Source organism: Oryzias melastigma, linkage group LG4 (genome assembly GCF_002922805.2).
Source record: "Oryzias melastigma strain HK-1 linkage group LG4, ASM292280v2, whole genome shotgun sequence".
NCBI classification, from domain to species: domain Eukaryota; kingdom Metazoa; phylum Chordata; class Actinopteri; order Beloniformes; family Adrianichthyidae; genus Oryzias; species Oryzias melastigma.
Window position 1 is genome coordinate 22026382 of NC_050515.1, and position 23144 is coordinate 22049525.

The 23144-nt window shown below is 38.8% G+C and overlaps 2 protein-coding genes across 3 annotated transcripts in view; one reads left to right on the top strand and one right to left on the bottom strand.

Moving 5' to 3' along the window:
* The window catches only part of LOC112150688 (tetraspanin-1), a 13583-nt gene extending 3379 nt beyond the window's left edge, over positions 1–10204 (bottom strand). Inside the window, 4 exon segments of the mRNA XM_036211748.1 lie at positions 635–777; positions 780–948; positions 7675–7749; positions 9817–10204. Of these exon segments, the coding sequence (XP_036067641.1) occupies positions 635–777; positions 780–948; positions 7675–7749; positions 9817–10005 (576 nt within the window). The 5' untranslated portion in view covers positions 10006–10204.
* Positions 1–15000, top strand: part of pomgnt1 (protein O-linked mannose N-acetylglucosaminyltransferase 1 (beta 1,2-)) — a 39601-nt gene extending 24601 nt beyond the window's left edge. Inside the window, exon 24 of one of the 2 annotated variants that reach the window (XR_002919962.2) lies at positions 14965–15000. The gene's annotated coding sequence lies outside the window, so the exon portion shown is untranslated. Of the gene's footprint in view, positions 1–2484; positions 2528–14964 lie in introns of those variants that run through there. The other variant, XR_002919961.2, reaches the window with a different exon arrangement.
* Positions 15001–23144: the final 8144 nt, after the last annotated feature.

The following is a 23144-nucleotide window of genomic DNA, read 5'->3' on the forward strand; positions in this document are numbered from 1 at the left end:
AAAAAACGACTTTACACTTTGAGAAAATTCCAGTGCATCTTAATATTTATGTGTTAATTCGCACCCAAAATAAATATAATTAAGCTGTATTTGAAACAACGACAATGTAATGATATAAAGTAGTATCAAATTTCCCTAAAAGGAAAAAAAAATGTGGCTTCTGTTGGGTTTTGATCAGTACCAAACAGGCCCAAATGGCTCTTTTACTGGTAAGTTGCAGACCTCTGACATGGGGCGTGTGCGCTCACAACATACCCAGACAGAAATCCTAATTTGCATCCATTTGATCGACACCGACCGCAGCTCATGTGGTCTCATGGTAGTTTTGGGACAACTTTTTTGCATAGTATTTTGTGCTATCTACCATCTAGACCTTTTTTTATTATCTGTTGCTACATTCAGATTATCTATTCATTTAGTCCACGTAGAGACATTTCTGAACATGTTAGCACTTAGCTAAACTTCCAGCAGAACTTCTTTCATGTTAAACTAATCTACAGTTAGTTTTCACATATAATCCAGTAAATGCTGAAACATATGAAAAGCTTTAATAACTTTTACTAGATGCATTACTAAAATATTTTCAATTAATTTCTGTTTTTTTTTTACCAAAATGTGATGTTTTTCAACTGACCTTGACCTGTCTGCGCTCTGCCTCAGCGCGGCTGCAGGGGCCGATGTCGGTCATGCAGCAGCTGGGTGGCAGGTTGCCCTGGTTCTGCGCCTCAAACCTAGATCCCAGAAAGTCAGTGTAGTTGAAAAAACCGCAGCAATTCATCTGAAAGAAGGAACAGAGCAGAAAATGCAGATAAAACGGAAAAGTGACAGGACGGCAGCGCTGGGGTCTGCATTGAGTCCCACCTTTGTCATGGTGGTGTTCCAGATGTTTGTGATCATAGTATCCATGCCATACATGTACTTTAGCCACTCAGTGAGGATGTCAGCTGCCTTAAATACACAAAAAAGAAATCAATCAACATAAATTATCCGATAGATCTTCTACTAACAAAAATGAATGAAAACTTTGTTGAAAATCTAAATGTGTATTTTTCTTGCTATATTAATTCTGAAACCTAATGTTGTTATTCAAAAGTAAACTTGGTATTTAATCTCAGATTACATTTTGGTATGGAATCACTGATGCAGGGTTTGTAAAAAATGCTGAGCAGCACTGAACTTTTCATTTTTTGGTTCTTCTGCAGCCTCTTGAACTGCATCGGTGTTCCACTATTGAGCAAATAACAATGCGGATGTGGAACCTCATAACAATTTAAAGAGGCTCTTTAGGATTGGACACCAAGCCCTGTTTCTGAACATGAGTACAACCCTAAACAGTGCTTCAGTAAACTCTAAGGTTTTGTTCAGATTAACTCACATTTTATTATTTAGTGCACCAGAAAGGACATTCGCTCAAATTTGCAATTTCAAAACCCAGTGCCCTGGAAATTTTCCATAAGTCTACGAAAACGAGTTTGGTCTGTGCTCACTAGATTGGTGAATGTAGAACAGAGTCCATTGCAATTGTGCAATTTGTCATTAGAAAAAAATTTACCATATTTTACACAATATAGGGTACACTAGATTATAAGGGATCACTGTCAATAAATGGTCTATTTTTTTTAAAATATGTCTTAAGGTGAACCAAATTAGACAAAAGAGTCAGAGACAAATCCATCAGTCAGACTTGATTAAATGCTTTCATAGTAACTCTTAGTGCACTATAAATACGGCGTTCGGCATTTTATAGTGTTGTCTGAATCTACAATTCCGAAATTGAGTGCCCTAGAAAGTTCCCAAAATTCTCTAAGAAACACCAGTGTGCATCAAGGCTCACTAGATTTAGGAATATGGACCACAATGCATTGCATTTGAAGAATTTTTGCCAAAATATATATATATTTTTTAAATAAACCATTAAAGTTTTCATCATCAGAAAACAGTGGATTTATAGTCTTTGTAAAATGTTCACATTTATTTTTTTTTTCAGCAAATAGGTGACATCATATTCAAAAAAAAATGTAGAGAGTATGTGTTTAAATGACATCAAAATCCAGACTCCCATGCTAATGCTGCTACTTTACTAATGCTACTAGGACTAGCGTGATGCTAATGGGCAAGTATCTTTTTTGGTTATCATTTAAGTTTAGGTTGCACCCATATGGCATTTTTCAATTCCTTATATTTTTAGTTTCTGGACTTTTCCCATGTTTTTCTTTCAAAATAAGAACAATAAAACATAAGATGTACTGGTGGTATATAATTGCTTTTTTAATCATTTATTTATTTTTACAATATCTGAAAAAACTTAGTGTTCCCTTTTTTGCTGCAGAAAATGATCAGTTTTTAATGACTATCCAGGAAAATTCCTCACACTCACAGTTTATTATAATTACTTTTCTCTTAAATTTCATTCCCTTCACTTTTTTATCCAAAGTTCAAATCTTTTTTTTTCCTGCTGCATCAGCACTTCTGTCTTTCTTCTAGGTTCATTATGTAGATGAGAGGTCTGTACATGGAAATGTTCTTTCAGTGGGCGGTCGTAAAGCACGTCAATGCACCGCAGCGCTCCCACTATCACACTGGCGTGGACACACCGGACTAGCGGGAGCTACTGCAAGTGAAGAGATTTAATGGGAGGGAGAGGTAATTCAGCGGGAGTCACCCTATTCATCAGAAATTAAATAAATCTTCTCCCACACAAAGCACCTGGGAAATAAACAGTCCCGCCTGGCAACGGGCAAAAAATGAAAATAAATCAAAATATGGCTGAGCCATTATTCTCCTTACTTCTCCTTTTCCTGATCGTAAACTGTGGGGCATTTACATATATATTGGTGCTCCTGATGCTTTCGCTCAGGACACGTTTTGTTTGATATTCATGTTTTTCCAATGTAGAAGCGGGAAAAAATGGCCAAGTTTCATGAGCTCACAGGGTTCTTTTACTTTCTTTTCTTTGTGGTTAGTCCTTCCACTTAATGTGTACTGTTTCTTTTTACTCATATTCTCTGTGTGTGTGGATGTACAGTGGTTTTAGCGTAGGAGATGCCTGAGGGGAAGGAACGCTGAGAAGGGTGCCACAATTAAAAGTGCCCCCCCTACGAAGCTGAGGGGGACAACTAAGATCAGAGGGGGTTATTACCAGATGGATAATTCATCACTGTCATTCATGCCTCACCGCGACCTGTTAAACACACACACACAGGATAGGCCCTGTAACCCACAGCTCAGTGAAGCGGGAGATGATAAGACATCCATCAATGTGTGTCTTCAAAGGCTTCACAGCCGTCTTCCTTTGTGTGTGACTTAATGGAGTCAAGAGACTGTAACATCGAAAGAAGTCAACTTTTTGTAACTTTAACCCTTTGATTGTACCGAGGTGTGTGATGTCATTCCATTGAAAATGACATCTAGTCAATTCAGTTGCCATTTTTTCATGATATGGACGCCGCCATGTATGAGCCAGAGTATGCAGTGATTGGTCATCATGTTTATGTCAACCAATCTCACCAATCCAGAGTGAGCTTGATGGACGTCCACACTCTACCACTTGAAAGCAGGAGAATACGTCAATCAAATGGTTGAACATTTATCATAGTTTTATTGAAGCATTTGACTGAGTAGTTTATTACTTGCAATAAAGAAAAAATATCATGAACAAAAAATTAGGACTATTAAGAACATGATAAAAAAATAGTTCATTTCTCAGTAGAACGGTAAAGGTCTACCGTAAAGGTCTATCAGTGTACCTTCAGTTGGTAACATCTTTTCTTTTGGAGTTTCTATTTTGTTATTTGGCACAAACCTTAAAGATGAAGTTATTTCATATCTCTCGATCAGGTTTTAGCTATATTTCATTGGAATCTGGTATCAATCTCTTCAAAAAAACAAACAAAAACAGAGTCTGTTTCAATGAAACATGATAAACTTTTAACCATCTTGGTGACAAAACCCAATCGCATTCTTTTCTTTTAGGGATCAGAGCCAAATAAATAGCTTCTAAGTGCATTCAAACCACCCGAAGCAGCAAATTTCTTTTGGAAAAGCTGCAATAGTCGAAATGCAGATTGATGCTGCAGGTAAATAGACTGGAACAGCCGGATGTTTTGCCCCTCTTATTGGCACAGGCACCTGGATATATAGACGCATATAAGCTGCAATCATTTTCCACTGCTGTTGTTTACATAAGCAGGAGGCGGACAGCTGCTGAAGCTCTCTGTGTTATGAGCAGATCATGCTGAAGCTAACAAATGGCACGCTGAGCTGAGTAAAGCAGATCTATGATCTCCTTAAGGAAGACAAGCGGGGCGGAGTTATATATTACATCCTCGCACACACACATCACCGCCACAAGCAGAATCCACGGCTGGATTTGGTTAGCTCGTTTTTATAAATGACAGACGCAATGAGGGAGATTCATTTCAGCAGAAGCACCTGAGCAGCAGCAGCAGCCTCCGAGGACTCCAGCAACACGTGACCACATCTTTGTGTTTATGCAGCCGTTTATTCTCTAAGAGAAGCCCTCAAATTTAGGGAAGGAAAGTAGTTTCATTCTTTATTGCAAGATGTTTGGTAATTGCGCCGTATCTTCCACGCTATAGGGCACGATTAGAAGGCAAACCGTCAACCATTAGGTCTATTTTAAAACTTTTGTCAAATGTAAGGCAAGGCAAAGAGTCACAGGTAAGTCCATAAGTCAGTCAGCTATTACCTGAATCTCAATAACTTGAGAACTTGTTTGTAACACGCTACACATTAGAAGAATTAGCGCTGTTAGCGTTTTCACAATATCTGTAACTCCCAACCAAAAAAAAGAACAATTTGTGACACTACCACACGTTAGTGTATTTATAGTAACGTGCTAACTTGTTTGCAACTCATAAAACAAAAAACAAAGCGATGTATCTCTTTGTCAAAATTGCTTTGAAATCAGAATCAAGGTGTTCTGAATTGTTTCTTTAAAAAAAAAGGCTATCAAGTGCACCCTATAGTGTGGAAAAAATATATCAGTTCCACCAGAGGATGGAAACCAAGTCACTGCATCATCAGCTTCCACATCATGTTTTTTGTGTTCAACTATTGCTATGGCAATAGGAGCCACTAGGTGGAAGCATTGAGCAGGAGACATAGTGAAAAAGGAAGAAGAAGAGGTGGCTAGTAGCCTGTAACCTGTGTAGTACGTTACTGCTTGTTGCTGCTGTTCAGGCTGGAAATAAAGCCTGTAAACCATACACCTGTGGATTATTTCGATTGCCTCACTGACCACCATAACAATCTAAGACATATTTAACCCTGTGAACCCCTGAAGACAGGCGGAGGAAACTGATTCTCTGTGGTGACCCCTGAAGGGAAAAGCCGAAAGGAAAAGAAGAACCCCACTACATCCAATAATCAATAATTAACAGAAAATTATATTTCTTTTAAGTTTAGATGTTTTTAAACCCTGAAAATTTTTATATTTGGCTCAAAATGCTCACTGCAGAAATACATTTACTGTTTCTGACAGAGCTATATGTGTCATTCAACCCAGATTTTTTTTTTTTTTTTTGCACTTCCCTTTTTAACTGTGACCTAAAATATTCTAAGACTTCAGTGGATTCCTGTCAAACGTTGTTGGTGTTGGAGCTCAAAACCTTAACAGATATAAAAGTGTCGTAAAGGAACTTCTTGTTCAAGTTTTTTTTTTTTTTTAAACCCCACATTTTCTGGAGTTGTTTTAAGCTTTGTGGGGCGAGCCAAATAACAAGTATCATCTATAGGAGAGCTCCGAGGTTTTGTTTTACAATTTATAGCACCGCAGGGCGATAAAAGAGAAAAATAAGCCAGTGAAACATCAATGTAGAGTAATGCAAGATTTAACACTTTCACTTCCAGTTTTTCACTACTATACAATTATCGGAACTTGGATTTCCACTATCTTTTCTGTGTTAATTTCTTCAACCAAAAATGGAAAGTAATTAAGCCCTCTAGACAATATTAGCCAAATGTTTGTGTAAATCACGCAAATAACAATGAAGCAAAGACATGAAAACCATTGTATTCTATATTTCACCCATTTATAGAGTCATAAAGGCTTTTCTGAAGTTCAACATGTTGGATCTTGTTGGAACAATGACCCTGATGGCAGCTGGTAAACTGCATGTGCAGCAATTAGACATGGAGGAGGAGATGGTAATCCGTGTTCCACCACACTCTAATGAAGCTTCATCCCATTGACTTCCATGAAGAATTTGCTAAGAACAACTCATAAGAGCCCCATTTTCTTTTTTTCAGGTTGATAGGAGTACTTAAAACAAAACAAAAAGAAAGTTAAAACTTTGAAGCCCCTGTTGTTTTATGCTTTGGCAAGTCAGTGGCAGAACGAGGCCTAAAACTATAAATCTACGTTAAAAAATGCTGCAAGGTGAGTGCTGGACATGTTAGCTAAGAATATTAAGATACACAGATAAGTGTTTATGACATATCAATTGTCGGGAAAACAGCGTGAGAAGTCATTTATATCACATTAAATCTGTTGTGATGAACCTGCATTGATTCAACCACATTTGATGAGTTGCTGTTATATTGTTGCTCCACATTTGTTTACTAATGACCGACTACGGTGGCCATTTTGGTCCAGTTGTCCTCCAAACACAGACTGAGGAAACTCTGAATGTATTATTCTTTGCAAGAAGATTGCGGGAGGTGAAGAAGAATACAGTTGAAAAGAGGAGAAAACTTTCAGTTTGGATCTTGTGACGGGAAACGCGTCGGTTGGATGATTGCTGCTGTTGTAAAACCTTTCTGCCAATCAGTGGGTTACATCGTGTGACAACAGAAGCTCCGGCCCAATGGGTCCGTTCCATTTTTCTATGGACCTACGACCAACGGGGGACCAGAAATGGTACCGGTTGGTTCTGCTTAACAGATCCGTTTTGTAATGAAAACATTCAGAAGTCCAGTCTGGCCCGGTCCAGTCCAATCAGTGGAAACAGGTCATAAGTAAACCAAATGTGTCCAACCTGAAAACACCCTCAGCCCCGCCCCAATAGAAATGCCTCTGGTACTTTTATTGCTTTAGAAATCTATGACTGTCTTTAGTGTCTTCATCTTTACTCTTTGGTTTTAGCTTTGGATTCGTTTTCAAGCTAAAACTGGTCTTCCAACCCCAGATGTGCAAACAAATGACTGTGCTCTGCTCATCAGGGGCGTCTGTGCAGATGGAGGAGCAGATTACCACTGCTGCTTCTGGGGCTCCAGATACATCCTAGGACCAAATCCTCACTAACCTCCTCTCGCATAGCTCATTTGAAAATCTTGTAATTATTATATGTGGCTCTAAATGAAAGTGGAGTGCGAGTGTGTGTGTGTTTGTGCAAGTGGGAGCGCGTATGCAAATGGGGCTGTTTTGCATATAAAATGCTATAGCTTGAACATTCTGGAGTAATAAATTGCTCAAAGTCACAGACAGCGCTCAGGGCCCCGGGCGATCCCCGAGTCATTAAGTAACCGAATGTAGTGAGGCAGACACAAAGCCAGTAATTCAATGAAAGCTCGCCTCTGTGAAGGAGGATTTACATGGAGATAAAATCCAGAGGGGGGAGTGACGAGGGTGGGGGTGTAGTGGGATGAGAGGAATTAGGGAGACCAAAAAAAATAAGGGGGAGGAACGGCGAGGTGGCGGCATGCAGAACTTACATCGGCAGAGTAGTACAAAAGTACGGCGGCGGCTGCCAGTTGAGTGATGAATATGATGAGGATGATGGAGAAGAACTGGAAAGGAAAAGAGAATTTAAACATTTACGTAGAAAAATAACTCCTTTAAAGAGCTGATGTGGTGAGATATCATCATGGACTGGCCGGATGGTGGATGCGGTCGTGTTGGGAGCTCCACAGGGGGAAGATGCACTGCCTGTGTGCTCATCATTACACTCACTGCAGTGGGCTAAGAGGCAGTTAGCCTCATCATTAATGTGCACAATAATGTGCGCTGTGCTGCTCAGGGGCTTGCGGGGTTTGGAGTGTGGATAAAAACAGGTTGGCTGATGGATCGGATGCAAAGTCAAGCAGGCCAAAAAACACACAAAAGAGCTTTAAAAGAAAATATTTAAAACATTCCTCCTTAACTCATAAATGAGTCATTTAAGTGCAAAAAAAAAAAAATTCTTTACTTTTTGTAGCAATGTTTCAATTCAAGCATAGATCATTTTCTAGTTTTAATGATAGGCCACACTTTAAATTAAATAAATATGTTTTAAAAAATGAAAGATTTGAATCAGTCAGTTCATCAGGGCACTGCTAAGTACATTTGTAACACAAGAAAGTCAATACTTTAACTATTAAAAAATACATCTACTTAGGTTGCATTTTTATTTGTCTCTGTTACCAGTGAGAATTGTTATGTTTTATTTTATGACGTACCCACAAACCAGCGGGTGTGGTCATTGTGGGTTTAAAAGCTCATGAACTGATCAAAGCTCACCAGTCAAGTAGTTAAGGAGCCACTCCAATCAGTCTTTGAGCTATTTTCAAAAAGGGGCTTTTATTTATGATTATGCCAGTTATAGCAAAAATAAAAAATAAAAAAACTTGTCATTTTCCATTACATAGTTTCTGCAAAGTGGCAGAAGCTCATTCAAAATTTGCCTCTGAGTTCACCTGCCCTTCCTGTTAATGAGAGGTCTCTGTTTAGACGCTGTTCTGCTAGCTTACAGCCCTTCACACCCCCAACCTAACATTACTGGTACAATAAAAATGGCGAACAATATTGGAGATATCCAGTTGTACAGTTTTATGCTAGATGCCAGCTTGGACGAGAAAAACAAAGATGTTCACGGACCTAGTAGATGCAGCAGAATTGAATGAAGCAGTTTATGCCGTCCATCATCAGAAAAATACTACAAACACATGTCAAAAACTCAAAAAACATTATTTCCATCTGAATGGGTCTTTAACTAACTGAAGGCAAAGAGCAGGCCCATACTTTCACATTACCAACACAGTGTTTCATGGTGGAAGTGTTGTTAAATGTATTGTTAGATGTGTGTTAAATGTGTTGTGTTTTTTGTTGCTTAAGGTTACAACCCCCAATTTAAGCTAATTAACGGGGACACATACAATATAAAAGAAAGCAGAAAGGGGGGTTAAACATCCTCAAATTTAAAGGGCAAACCATTTTATCCGTTTTATGCATGAAGTCTGGTAATAAGATTCTGCAGAGACAAACCCAAGATTTTTTTTTACATTGACAAAACCCTGGTTTTGTCAGGATGAAGAAAAGATATTTTGTCACCCAAAATCTAACATGTCAGTCAGTCTAAGTATCAAGCCTCAGGTCCAATTTCAGTTTGTTTTTTGTAAATAAATAAAGTTGGGTGTCATCTGCATATCCTTAAAAGTAAAGCTAACATTTCTGGCAGAATTTTTCCTAAAAAGCAAGAATGTATTTTGGATCAAGTCAGCAACATTTTGAAATAAATGTAATTAACTTGGAATATGAATGAATAAATGAATGAATGAATGAATAAATTAATAATAAATAAATAAATAAAGTAATGAATGGATGAAGCTTTATTTATATAGCACTTTAGAACTCCATTAGGCTTCACAATAAAAGAAAGACACAATAAAAAAAGTAAAATTAGGCAAATTAAGAACAAAACTGAAAACAGCATAAAATTACAAAAGTCATATGGAAGTCAAGTGCCTGCAAAACCTCATTTGTGTTGTGGCTAAGATTAAACAAAACAAGCACCAAGGTTAGATTCAGATTAGATTCAATGTGACGATCTGCAGATTTACTTGGGTTTGCAAAAAAGAAATAAAAAAAAACACACCTACCCCAAGAAGCAGACATTTGCTCTGCTTTTGGGCTCCACAGAAACCCACGAGTCCGAGCAGAACCATCACACCCCCAGTGGCAATGCAGTAATAACCAACGTTAAGGAACTCCAGGGCTCTGTCAGGGAACGGACCAAGGAGACGGAGATAGGTGCCTCTGTCCAGGCTTACCCACAGTCCCAGAGCCATGATGGTTGTACCACTCAGCTGCAGGAGTACAAAGAGAAAATAGAATGAGCTGAGAATGCCAAAAGACACTGAATTCAACAAATCTGCAGGTTGAGTTTCAGATGGTGAACACTTGGATCTTCAAGGTTTTCCCTCCATTCAGGTTACTTTGGTTTTGGGAGGTTGAGTGGATTATTGCATCAAGTTTCCTATAACTTATCCTCCTTGATAGTTACTCAAACCCATGTCAATATCATGGTAATATAGAATAACTTAGATATATAATTTTGTCAGAATTAAATGTGAATTTTGTTGGTGAAAAAGTGAATCATTTTAAGGGTAATGGGGTGAGCTCTATAAATGTGGGTTCAGAGAAATAGTTTACAACTGGTCATGTAATTACTTAAGAAATAGAAAACATCATGTATCAATAAATAAATCTGAGTCAAACATGACTCATATAAACTACGGTGTTCCCTGGGGTCAATTTTGGGTCCGCTTCTTTTCATGATTTACACCAATGATCTTGCTAATATCTCTACATCATCTTCTCTGTTACTCTTTGCCGATGACCTAAATCTTTTTATTTCAAATAATGATATTAATATTCTACTTAAAAAGTTCAATTGTGACCTTCAGATTTATTCTGACTGATTTAAAGCGAAAGAGTGATCTCTAAATATAATCAAGTCAAACTTCATACTGTTTGCAGGGGGTAAAAAATACAACAATGACCTTGTAAAAGTTTGCATGAACAAAATCAATTAAAAAAATGTATCAAAAGTACGTTTTTTGGGTGTATGGATAAATGAAAAACAAGGCTGGAATGAACAGATTGGATATGTATGTAAACAAATAACTATATCAGTGGGACATATTTCTAAAATACGTTACCTGGTTCATCAAAAATGTGTTTTAAGCTGAATGTGTTGCATTCAGCTTGGAAATTATGTTAGTATTGATAAGGATTCCTCTTGTAGATAAAGTATTAAATAGCTTTTATACACATAAACTATAAAAATTAAATCGTGATGATATAGCTCCCTGCCTACAGTGATGGATTGAGAGTGGGGGTTCCATGGTTTCAGTCAGTCTCTCCATAGAAGCCGTTTTAAACGGTCATCACTTGTCAAATCAGCTGGTTGCTTTCTTCCCAGCTCACCACAAGGACTCAGTGATCCCACATTTTTGTGACATGCAAGAGAAAAATCCTCTATTCCTATTTTTTTCCTTATTACTGCCTGTTTTATTCACTGGTGCTCTACTGGGATGAGGGAGGCGTCTATAGGAAGTGGATGATGTCCTGTCATTGGTGAAGAAAAAGTTTTTTACTGGGTGGTAAAAACAGAGAAAATGACACTTCTATTGACTGTTCACAAAAAAAACTAGTGCACCACTCCTACAGTTGGACACAAAGAGAATACACAAAGCTCAGGCAGATCTGAGTCTTACATTTTACTTAATATTTATGTACTACTATGCTTTGAATGCTCAAGAGTACAACGCAAGTGTGCCTCAGAAGCTAAAAAACTGTTGTATTTTGAATGTATTTCAAGAAAGTACACAACTATTTGTCCACTAAAAAGTAATTCCAGGTCAAAGTTGAATATAAGAATATTTGTATTAATCTTTCTTGCCTTGATAAATAAAGGTTAAATAAAAATAAAAGATTTCAGTTGAAAATATTTTAGTATCCTATTTTTATTGTATTTGAAATGTAAGGATAAGCACATTAAAGGGGATTAGGCTGTTGAACTTTATTTAACATGAGGATCAAAGAACATTGTATATAGTTTAAAAAAGGATTATTCCCTCTATTTTTTAAGGATTATTAATCATTATATTACTTTTTAAAGCATTGTATTTGTTGTCCTGCACAAATGTGGTTTACAAATCCAAAAATCTTATTTGTCTCTGTTGGTTAACCCAACATTTTGCAGGGAATCTCTTAGTAGATTGAGGTCATTTCCAGACCTGCACTCAAGCACCGCTGCTCAAGTGAAAGGAGCGGGAATGGTGAGAAAAACGATGACCGGATCCTCACCGGTGCCCCACCGGCGTTTCTCCTCATTTAACAAACAATGTTGCTTATCCACTTTAAATCGGACACACTCAGCAGGCAAAGTTAGAACCTTGGAAGCTAATGAGGTGAAAATTGCTACAGACAGGAGAAAACGCGGGACGAGGCGCGTCGTTACTTGTCTCGTTGGTCTGAGATGTTGAGACCGCTTCAGAGGAAACAACAGAACGCCACGCTGACTATTTTCTCATGTCAAGATTTTACAGAGTCGGTGAAGATAAGAACTTTAACTGCTCCCTCTAGTTCTATATATACATGAAATTGAAGTGGAAGCATACTTACAAAGATAAGCAAGTCAACCAAGGTCATCATCAGCTTGACAAAAGTGAAGAAACCCATTTTAATCTGCAACAACAGAGAGAGATAAAGAGCCAAAGTGAAAGATTTACTTCACACTGCCTTTTCTATCACTTTAGAGGAGGAATTACTGAAGGCAGAGTGAAGGGAAAAAAGCTGTTTGTTGACCAAAGAATATATATTACCTTTGAATATTTTATAACCAAATTGAAGCGACTTCATGTAATCCTGATCTTAAAAAGAAAGCTGACTTAAATATAAGCAAAAACACCTTTTTTGTTTTGTTTTTTTACAGCTAAATTAAAACCTGCCCGTTTATCCTTTGTAAATCTCTCCGTACAGGCACGTAGGACACATGTACCAAAGAGCTCTCATATGACCACTGATTTACCTGTTCAGCCCTGACAGGGATGATGGGTGTGGTCCAGAAAGATGCAAGTAAAGCTTTTACTGTGCAGAAGCTCATATGATTATTTGCTGCTGGTGGATTCATGGGGAAAAATCAGCCTCTCTACAGAAAGTGCATTAAGTTAAGGAAAATCAAACACAGCCTTCTGCTTTTTCTTGTTTTTGGAACATTAATATAACACAACTTTAAGCTCTGTTACCCGTTATAGGGCTTCAAATTTATTTCCAAGCATCCTGCAACAAGTAGTGCAGTTTTAATCTCTTAAATCTGTGATAATATTTGAGCTAACCCTTCACAGATGTCGTCACAGGGCTCCAGTAAATCAGAATTAACTGTTGTGGTAATCTAACCACATATGTGGACGCCAGGTCTGAAGAGGTTAAAGACTTGAGGAGACTCTGTGCAATGAGTGAACTTATAATAGATCTTTAATCAACTCGAGCTCTTCCAATTTGCTTATGTAAGAGAGTTCAACATTCATTTATGCATCAGTGTCATTTGTATATTGTGGTAACGCACAACAGGATGGCTGTTGGAGGACTAATTTGCAAGGGGCCAGAGGCTGGCTTGGCAAAAATGTGATCAATCTCTTTACATCCATCCATCTTCTGAATCTGCTTTACTACTTTTGGGGTATCAGGGTTGCTGGAGCCTATCCCAACTACTGTTGAGTGAAGAGGAAGATGTAGTGGTCCCTCGGAATACTGCGTTTCACTTTTCATAGACTCACTTTTTCACAGATTTTTTTCAGTGCAATTTTGCATGTTTTTTTTCTTGTTTTGTTTGTTTGTTCTGCAGTCCTGATTAGGTGTTGACCTTTTCAGTGACTGTCATCTATCACTAGTACGGAATGCGTTCAGTTTTTAAAAAATCGACGTAAATCTTTGATTGGAAGTGGATTTTTGTTTTTATTCGATAATCCGCGTCTTATTTTTCTATGAAGGGTTGAACTTTGAGACTTTAAACAAGAGAGAAAAGTGTGAAAATGTCCATGTCTGTTCCAGAAAAGCATGTGTAGTGATGAGTTTTACAACCTTAAAAAGTCTGTAATTCCACTTCACCTATCGTGAAATAAATGAGGGAACACTGTACACTCCAGACACAAATCCCACAAACTGAACTAAGGAAATGCAGCATTCTAAAACATGCATAACCACGATTTCTAGATAAGAAAATAAGGAGACAGCATGTGAAATTACCAATAAAGAAACAGCTGGGGTGATTAGTTAATTATACCAGGTTAACATAACTAGGAGGAAAAAAACAATACCAGACAACATGAGTTATCTACATAAAAAAATACTTTTCTCAAAGAAACTGTATTATAGAAAGTAAAACTATATTTGTAATCAGAACCGTCCTTTGTCTAATTGTGTGACATTATTGACTGGTCATGAGAACTGGACTAAGTGACTCCTCCCCCTTTGTGTCCCAATCAGGAAGTATCTTCTGCCTTTTTAAACATGTTCTTGATAATTCATTCATGATATATTATTTTTAGTGCAAGTTATTTAAGCAATTAAAGTTATACAATGGCCAATCAGATACTTCCATAGACGTATATGGTCTCATGTCTTAGCGTATGATTGATACCTGCTTTTGTGGTGGTGGTTTTGGCTTCCAAGAAGCTCTCTCTGGATTGGCAAGAGTGGTTACTATAGAAACAATGACTCAAACCAATGTGGGCCAAACACTAATGTCGTCCAAATCGTGAAAAAATGGCGACTGAATTGACTTCATTTGATTGGAGCCAGAAGTCAGACATTTTATTTGGGTGACATCACATCTGCTCAGTCCAGTTCTTACATTCAGTCAATGTGTACTTTAGGTGTACAATACATAGCTAACCAATGTGCTGTTTCTCTTTTGCGCTAAATTGAGAACTTTTAATGTGTTTCTTAAAGTACTGCTTTCCCACACATGTGCAGTTATCTCTCTCACACTTCCTAACCAACTTACTTTCACATTCAAGCTTCTGCACCTTCTTCTTGGAGAACAGGATGGTTTTTCTTGCCTCTGACATAAGTAATTTGATGCAGCATTTTCCCCTAAAAGCTTATAATTTGATTCCTTTCTCCAAAGTGGTTTTTATGCCTATTTAAAATGAGTTGGTGTGCAGGAAATTACCATCATTCTGAAATGTACACTTTTTACTCATCCTGCTCTTTGTTTCTTTGTTCCTCTCACTTCTTAGCACTCATCTTGACCACTAGAGGGGAGTAGTGAGCTGCAGTGATTTGTTCAATTTTCATTGTTGTCCTGCATCTTCAGGTATTTATTTTCTTTGTTATCAAAAATTTGATTTTTTTTTTCTTTTTTGTTATTTATAATCTTCTAACATCTGTGATTAATTCAAGTAATTTAGTAATCTCATGGGCAGTTTGTGGCTAATTACCATTTAATATTGATCTGATTTTTTTGTTAAATTATGCATTTCATAACAGATGCTTCTGTTGCATGCGTTATATGCATGTGTGAGTGCAACAACTTTTCTTTTTTTGTGTGTGTATCAATGTACCAAACTGTTGAGCTGCAGGGAAGATAAAAGCTGCCGCCCTCTCCACCTGAAACCCTCCTCGTCTGAAAGTTGAGGCAGTATCGACTGAGGTCTTTCTCAGTAATATCACTTTAATGACCTTATTGTGAGTTATGACAATCTCTCCCACACTGTCATTAACCCACCGGCTCTTAATCTCAGTAAGAGAAGCACCTGTCAGGCTTCGTTAGCCATTAAACCCTTAATAATGTTTGACTGCATGCATGCACGCACACACTCTGCAGCGGCGCCGCATGGAAATGGAAATGATTAGACCGGTGCTTTTTCATCCCCTCTGATAAAAGCAATGACAGGCCACAGACAGAGAGCGGGGCGAGATGGGGAAGGTTACAGGAAAAAAAACTTGGAAGTCCTAATGAGGTTGGTTAGATTGAGTATTATCGGCGGCCCTCCAGGGCAGCTGCCACAGTTATACATCTGCCACTGCCGGGCGGTGTGCCACGAGATGCATACCTCCCGAGCCCCAAGTGAGCACTGATTCATCCTTTAACTTGATTTTAAGGTTGATATAATATCAGGCAGTATGTGCTCAGCAAGTTTAATGGTTGTAACGCTCATTAAAAGCTTTGAAGGTCTTTGATGGAGCTCCTGCGATTCACTTTGCAGATGAGGAATCATCTCGGATTACCTCCAGCTGCAATAACTCTCCTTTGACAAGTAGCTCTCTGTGTGAAATGGGCATTATTTGTTTGGAAGCACACTGTATTCCAAAATTCTGTGGAGTTCCAGAAGTTTAGTCTTAATTGAAATGTTTGTCAAGGCTGACCCTTGTAGGACTTTTTCGATTGTTAATGGGGGCCCCTATTGGAAGGCTCATTAATGTTCTTTCGTCTTTCTCCACAGTCTTAGCAAAACCTCATCAATAAACATGCACCAAAAGTCAATCGGCTCACAGCCTGAAGCCTGTGCCCGTCAGGTGCACAGAGTTGCTGCTGTTTCATGTTGTTACTCTAGCAACAGCTTTTATATTTTTACTGCTTTCTTTTGCTAAGAGTTATAAGAATCTGCAAACAAAAGCGGTGTCCAAATTCCCTCATTACTCCCTAACCCCTAATAGACGATACAATGGAGGACTATCCAATTCCTTCGATTTTAATGCAATCTTAATATTTAATCATATTTTTTTAATGTCACCCAGATGCCAAAGTAAATACTTAATAAATGTGAATATTTCATGACGTTCAGATGATTGGATGATTTATTGAAAATAAATATGCAAAAAATCTTTTTTTTTTCAAATAATAAATATTCAGTTGCAATGCATTGTGGTTTATATTCACTAATTTAGTGAGCACTTATGGACAATGTCTTTTTTTTTTTTGCAAAGACTTTGCAGAGAGATTTTGGAATTGCAGATTCAGACAAACAAACAAAATGGCAACAAAATGGCAAACGGCCTATATAACACACTAAGTCGTGAACATTGATTATATATCTTAAATGAACCAAGATAGAAAGTGATTTACTTCTGGCTCCAACCAAATTAAGTCAGTTTAGTCGCCCTTTTTTTGCGATAGGTTATGATGCAGCCATGTTAATTGATTGATCAGCAGAAAACATGTAAAATATGTGTCAGAATAAGAATGGTTATTCTGACACATAGAATGACTGAGTAATAGTTGTTCATTTCCTAATAGAACTCTATGTTATTTTGGGTTCTTGGAGTCAGCAGGTACTTCTTATTTAGAGTGCCAGGGGGGAATGGTCACTCAGTCCAGTTTTCATATACAGTCAGTATGTAGTGAAAGTCTTCAAACCAATACATGCAAACAGTTCTCTGAATTCTGACAATAACTGACATTATGAAAAAACATACTCATAGCAAGTTCTGAACTTTCCTCAGAAAACTGGTTCAGTTACCTTACGTAGATTATTTATAAAGTTATAATTCTTTTAATACACAATAAATTTAACACACGCAACATTCCGTATCATATAATGAAACATTTGGTTTTACTATGTAGGGATGGTTGGCTTTTGTAAGTACTAGTTGTTAAAAACAACAACAACATAGTACTCAGTTTAGTCAACATTTAAAAGCAAAGTATATAAAATTTAGTAAAATCCTTACTACTTTCATGGGAATTAATATGGTAAACAGCAGCCAGGTGTTACTAATCAAATGTCTTTGATTAAGTGATCATCGCCATGTGTGCAGAGCACTGCAAGCAGGTTCTTTGCTCCATTAGCATTTGGGTGTAAGCTAACATGATGTCAAGAACCTAAACAGATGCTCATTGATTTTAGATGGATTATAAGGCTGACAAAAAAATTATCATTCTACTGTGAGAAAAAGCAGTCATTTAAGATTAAATTTAGAATGTGAAAACTGCTCAAAGATTCACCACAAGTTCTGAAAATCTCAGTTAGCAAAGGGAATTTTAATGCAACACTGGGCTAAGAAGCTAATGCTAAGACAAATCTTAGACCTCAAGGAAAACATTAGTCTAAACAACACCAAGAAATGTGTTTTTGCCTCATAACAAATGTGAAATATTGTGGCAGAGTAGTTGACAACGTGGGCCGCACAAACAGTCTGTATGCTAATGAGTTTAATGCTAAATGTGAAGGTAAAAAAAATAATAACAGGAAAAATTTCCCCCAAACAGGATTACATTAAAAAATAATAAATCAAACTGTTGCTGTGCTCAACAATTAAACTCTGATCCACTTGAAAATGTAGCTCTCTTCACTTGCAAGTTTAATTGTGTGCAGCAGGGGTGTCCAAATCCAGGCCTTGAGGGCCGGCCTCCTGCTGTCTCATCTGCTATTGATTACCCATATCAGGTGTTTGGCCAATAAGGAGCTTCAGCGGCAGGTTGGTTGGAAAACAAGCAGGACACCAGCCCTTGAGGCCCGGGTTTAGACACCCCTGGTGTGCAGTTTACAGCAGTGTGAATGAAGGCAGACTGCACCAAAATGATAGTGAGCGGACTGACAGGAAGATCCATACAATAACCATTTTCCTTTTACTCCTTTATTGCTGTAAGCAATATTGAACCAAACAAGCAGTTGTTCAAATTGTCTGTAGCTAGCATGAAAGCAAACTGCATAAAAAAAAAATGAGGAACATTTTTAGCGCAACACATTAGATCAAATCTACCCAAAGAAAAGTTCAGCTGTGCCTTCTTACGACCCACAATCCCTTCACCCGTTCACACATATTTACACACCAGTGGCAACCCGTTAGGTGGTATTGTTGGAGCTAACCAGCCTTGCTGCCTTTTTTATTTCTTCTCCTGAATTACAACAATTTGAGTAAAGAAATCTCAGAAGTGCAATTTTAAGTTTAAATGTATTTATAAATGTCTTTCATCATGAGAAAAAGGCCACAAGAATGTTAAAAGATACAAAAATACAGTTTTATTCTGATTGGGTATTTAATGTGAAGAATTCCATTAATCCTGTCATGGAAATGAAAAAAAATGTCAATAAAACTTAAAATTTCAAAGATGCAACGCATCAATGTAAAAAAAACAAAATAACTGTTTTTTTTAACAAGAATGTCGCACTAAAAAGCTTAGAAAGAAATACCAATATATTTGTAGAAAGCAAAATTCTTCCACTTATTGGTTTTTGAAAATGTCTTTTGTTGTTTTTACTTTTAGTTATTGGGTAAAGACACTGTAATGGGTCGATCCTTTACGGTGAAATTTAAGGCCTGGTAAGAACCAGATGGTGGTATTGAAAGCTTTTGTCCTCTCCTTTTCACCTCAGTGTAATTGAGTAGAGAGCAGGCTGATCTAACAGCTCCTCTGGAGTGGAAGAAAAGGAAAATGAAAGTGTTTCTTGGGATGTATTACAACCCGGACAGCAGAAGCTAAGTGTCATGCAAGCACAAATAAAACATTTGAGGGCTGTTTGATGGTGTAAATACTTAATAAATCACCCAAATACCCCTGAACTGTATGGAAAGCCTCTTACACCCCTGATATAGTCTTTGTGCTGAAAGTGAAAACCATGGCTGTTTTTCTTAGTTAGTTCCTGAAAAGCTGACATTGTGGAGATGGAGAGTTTTCCCTGGATGGCAATGATTCACTGTGTGTGTGTTTGATTGTGTGTTGTGTTGTGCAGACGTTTTCTGACTTGGTCTTTAGGAGTTCACGACCCGGCGAACCATAAACCAGCAGCACGAGGCCTCATGGCCTGGGATTGAGGAGCGTAGCCTGTGGTGAAGTGTGCATTGCAAAAAGCAGATGACGCCGATGATGAGGGTGATGATGTATACTTGCACCCATCGTGACCTCTCTTCCACCCCTGAAGGCAGCACGTGTTCACGATGGCCCCGCCACGGATAAATGGAGTCAAGTTCAGTCGCGGCTTTTGTTCGCAAAACAATGGCTTCAGCTTTTATTATGAGCCTAATTATTTATGCATGGGAAATAATGTGGAGAAGCTTGATCTAAAGGAGCGTAGCAGTCACTCCGTTATTACACAAACCCATTATGCCAACGTTACAAATTGATCAAGTGAGGGATGGAAATCTGCAGATTTCTAATACAGTGGTATATCTGCGACCTCTTTTGTGTCCTGTGCTCTTTAATTTATTGCACAAACACACTGCATATTAATTCACAGCAATCCATTAGGCCGTAGAAGGTCTATAAATCAGAATTAAAGGGCCAGGCAAACTGACTCGCTCACAAAAGATAAGGAATGAGGAAGATGGGAGATAGGGATGAGGAGGAAGGGGTTAATGGGGGAGGAAATGAAGGGGCAGGGGAAAAAAAAACATAAAAAAAGAGGCAAAGCGGCACTGTGCACGAGCGTATCGCTGCCTTTGACCCGGGCACCTCTTTTGTTCAATGACTGATGGTATGTGGCGATGACACACATTGCTTACGAGCCCCTGTGGCTTGGGCTTGATCTCCCCACCTATAGGGCGAGCATGCCGCGGCGGCATAAAGCCACCAATTCTCCCAGGACTTCTTTTTAGTGTTGCTGTTAATTAGCTAAAAGGGGGCATTTGAATGCAGCTTCTCTTTCTTCACCTCCCATTTTCTCTCTTTCTTGTTTTATTCCTCTTTTTATCACACAACCACCTTGTCTGTGCTGGTGTAATCTAATTTGTTCTGATAATTAGCTCAACTTGGTTCAGGAAAAGTCTTTGAATTGTTAAAAAAATATTCATTTTTGACTTAAATATTAACAGTGCAGGAATGTCCAACAATGCCTATAAACTTTAATGATCTAGGGACTAAGAATACCAGAGAATCATTATGTTTGACCAAGAGTGTGATGTTAGACCTTAATCCAAAGTGGTACCTAACAGGAAAAAATTAGATAAAACAAAAGTTCTATTATTTGTAAGGAATGGAAAGAGAAAATATCCATCCATCCATCTCCTAAACTTGCCTAATCCCTTTCAAGGGGATGAGGCTGCTGGATTCTACCCAACGGGGAAAACCCTGGTCAAGTTGCCAGTCCACTCAACACACGCATACTCACGTTCACACCTAGGGGCAATTTAGAGCAGAGGTGGGCAAACTTTTTGACACATGGGCCACAATGGGTTCTAAAATTTGACAGAAGGGCACAACCAAAATCAGATCTGTTTAGTGTTTTTGGTATTCCACCTTATAAAATAAATATTATGGAATCTCTGTGAAAACATGCTTTAATTTTGGTTGAAAATTGATGTCAAAACAAAGCATTTTAGTTGTTTATTTAAAAAAATGTAGCTTTTGTTCTCATTTTAGTGACAATTGCACCAATGGGTTGATGTCTGTCAGGGAGAAATACAAACTAAGAGAAATGGTGTGTTCATGTGGTTGTGGAGTGACTGGAAAATGACCGTCAGACTTGTTAAACACACATAAATGTCAGGAAAACAACAAAACTTCTTCTTACAGGAGCCCCATGTCTAAAGTAACAAACACCTGTTTGAGCTGGATCTTATTGAAGATAGGAAATAATTGGAAGATAAACGGTATTCTGCATCTAAAATGAGAGTTTTTTTTGCTTATCAAAAGGTCAGTGGAGATATTGGGTGTTGGTGTTAGACTGGGGCGGTGCTGGCAGAGTAAACTCTTCCTGAAAGGGGCTCTCTCACTCTGTGACATCAGCACGTGAGGACTTGCTCGTTTTTGCGGGTATGGGAGGGGCTGCCACAGACAGTGCAGGTTTTAGGAGGTTTACTCAGAAATGCATGAACGAATCAAAATACTGCTTTGGGGTTCTTTACAGTGAAGAATGAACAGTAGAATAGACTTAAAAGCTCAAAAAGTTGATTTTTCATGGTATTAATACAGGGGTGTCAGTCCTCGAGGGCTTGCCTCCTGCTGATTACTTATATCAGGTGTGTTTGGCCGATAAGGAGCTTCAGTGGCAGGTTGGTTGGAAAACATGTAGGACACCGGCCCTTGAGGACTGACTGTGGACACCCCGGTTTAATGTCTCAATGTTGTATATCGTACAACATATCGTATATCCATCCATCTTCTTCCGCAGCAGTCTAAGCAAAGATGCCCAGACTTCCCTCTCCCCGGCCACTTCCTCCAGCTCTTCTGGGGGGACCCCGAGGCGTTCCCAGGCCAACCGAGAAACATAGTCTCTCCAGTGTGTCCTGGGTCTTCCCCAGGGCCTCCGCCCAGTAGGACATGCCCAGAACACCTCAACCAGGGAGGCGTCCAGGAGGCATCCGGATCAGATGCCCAAGCCGTCTCAACGGGCTCCTCTCGATGCGGAGGAGAAGCGGCTCTACTCCGAGCTCTCTCCGGGTGACCGAGCTTCTCACCCTATCTCTAAGGGAGCACCCAGCCACCCTTCGGAGAAAACTCATTTCAGCTGCTTGTAGTCGGGATCTCGTTCTTTCGTATATCATATTTCGTAATTGTTTTTAAATCTTTTCTTGCAGATGACTTTCTGGCATTGAGAGTCACTGGGTCTGAAATTGAACCCCATTTAGCATTTTCAATTTTTGTAATAAATGTCTCAAAAGATGCTAAATTTTGGAGCACATCAACACAAACTCCTCGACCTTTTTGTATTGTGTTCTCTTTATTTTACTGAGTAACTGCTCAGTGGCGTTCCCCGACTGCGCTCCCTCCTCTGTTTCCCTGTTCGCTGTCCCCGGCTCTCCCTGCTGCTTCCATCCCAGCTTGCGTGGGGGATTGATGGAGATGCGGGATGGCTGTCATGCAGTTAATGGCGTGGACACTGTTTCCTCGCCAAGAGATGGTAATCAAGCCCGTTTAATTCTCTCTTCTCACTGCCCTTTCTGGCTTTCGCTTAAAACTCTCCTCCTCTGTGATGGCAGGTAAAAAGTTGCCACCCAGCCCCCCTCCTCACCATATCTCACCCTGATGCATGAGCGGCTTCTCCATCTGTGACCTGAGAGTTTCCAGAACATCACTCCTTGTCCCCTCTCCTAACAAGTCTTTCTCTCCCTCTACTCCTCCGCCGAGGCTTCCTTTCTAGCCGTTCCTTTGTTTCGTCTGCTGAATGAGTCATTTCCCTGCAACGTTTCATCAGGCATGCAGAGTGTCTCATCGCAGCATCATGGACAATGAGTCCCCGTGGCTCGTGAAAGGTTAATGCTTTGAGTGATTGTAAATTGTTTGGCTATTTCAAGGAGCTGTGAAAGGGATAACTCAACCATAAAATTTGATCGGCTGCCTCCACCCCACCCTCTGCCCCCCCTCCACCATCCTCATCTACACCATCCCTGTCACTTCCCTCAATCATTCTGCTTTTTTGTCTATCCTGACCTCATTTTCTAGCTCCACCTTCGTAATATATATATATATTTATTTTTTTTTAATTTTCCCATTTAGCTGCCAAACAGGCTCACAGGGGATGACAGTGGGAAGTCAACT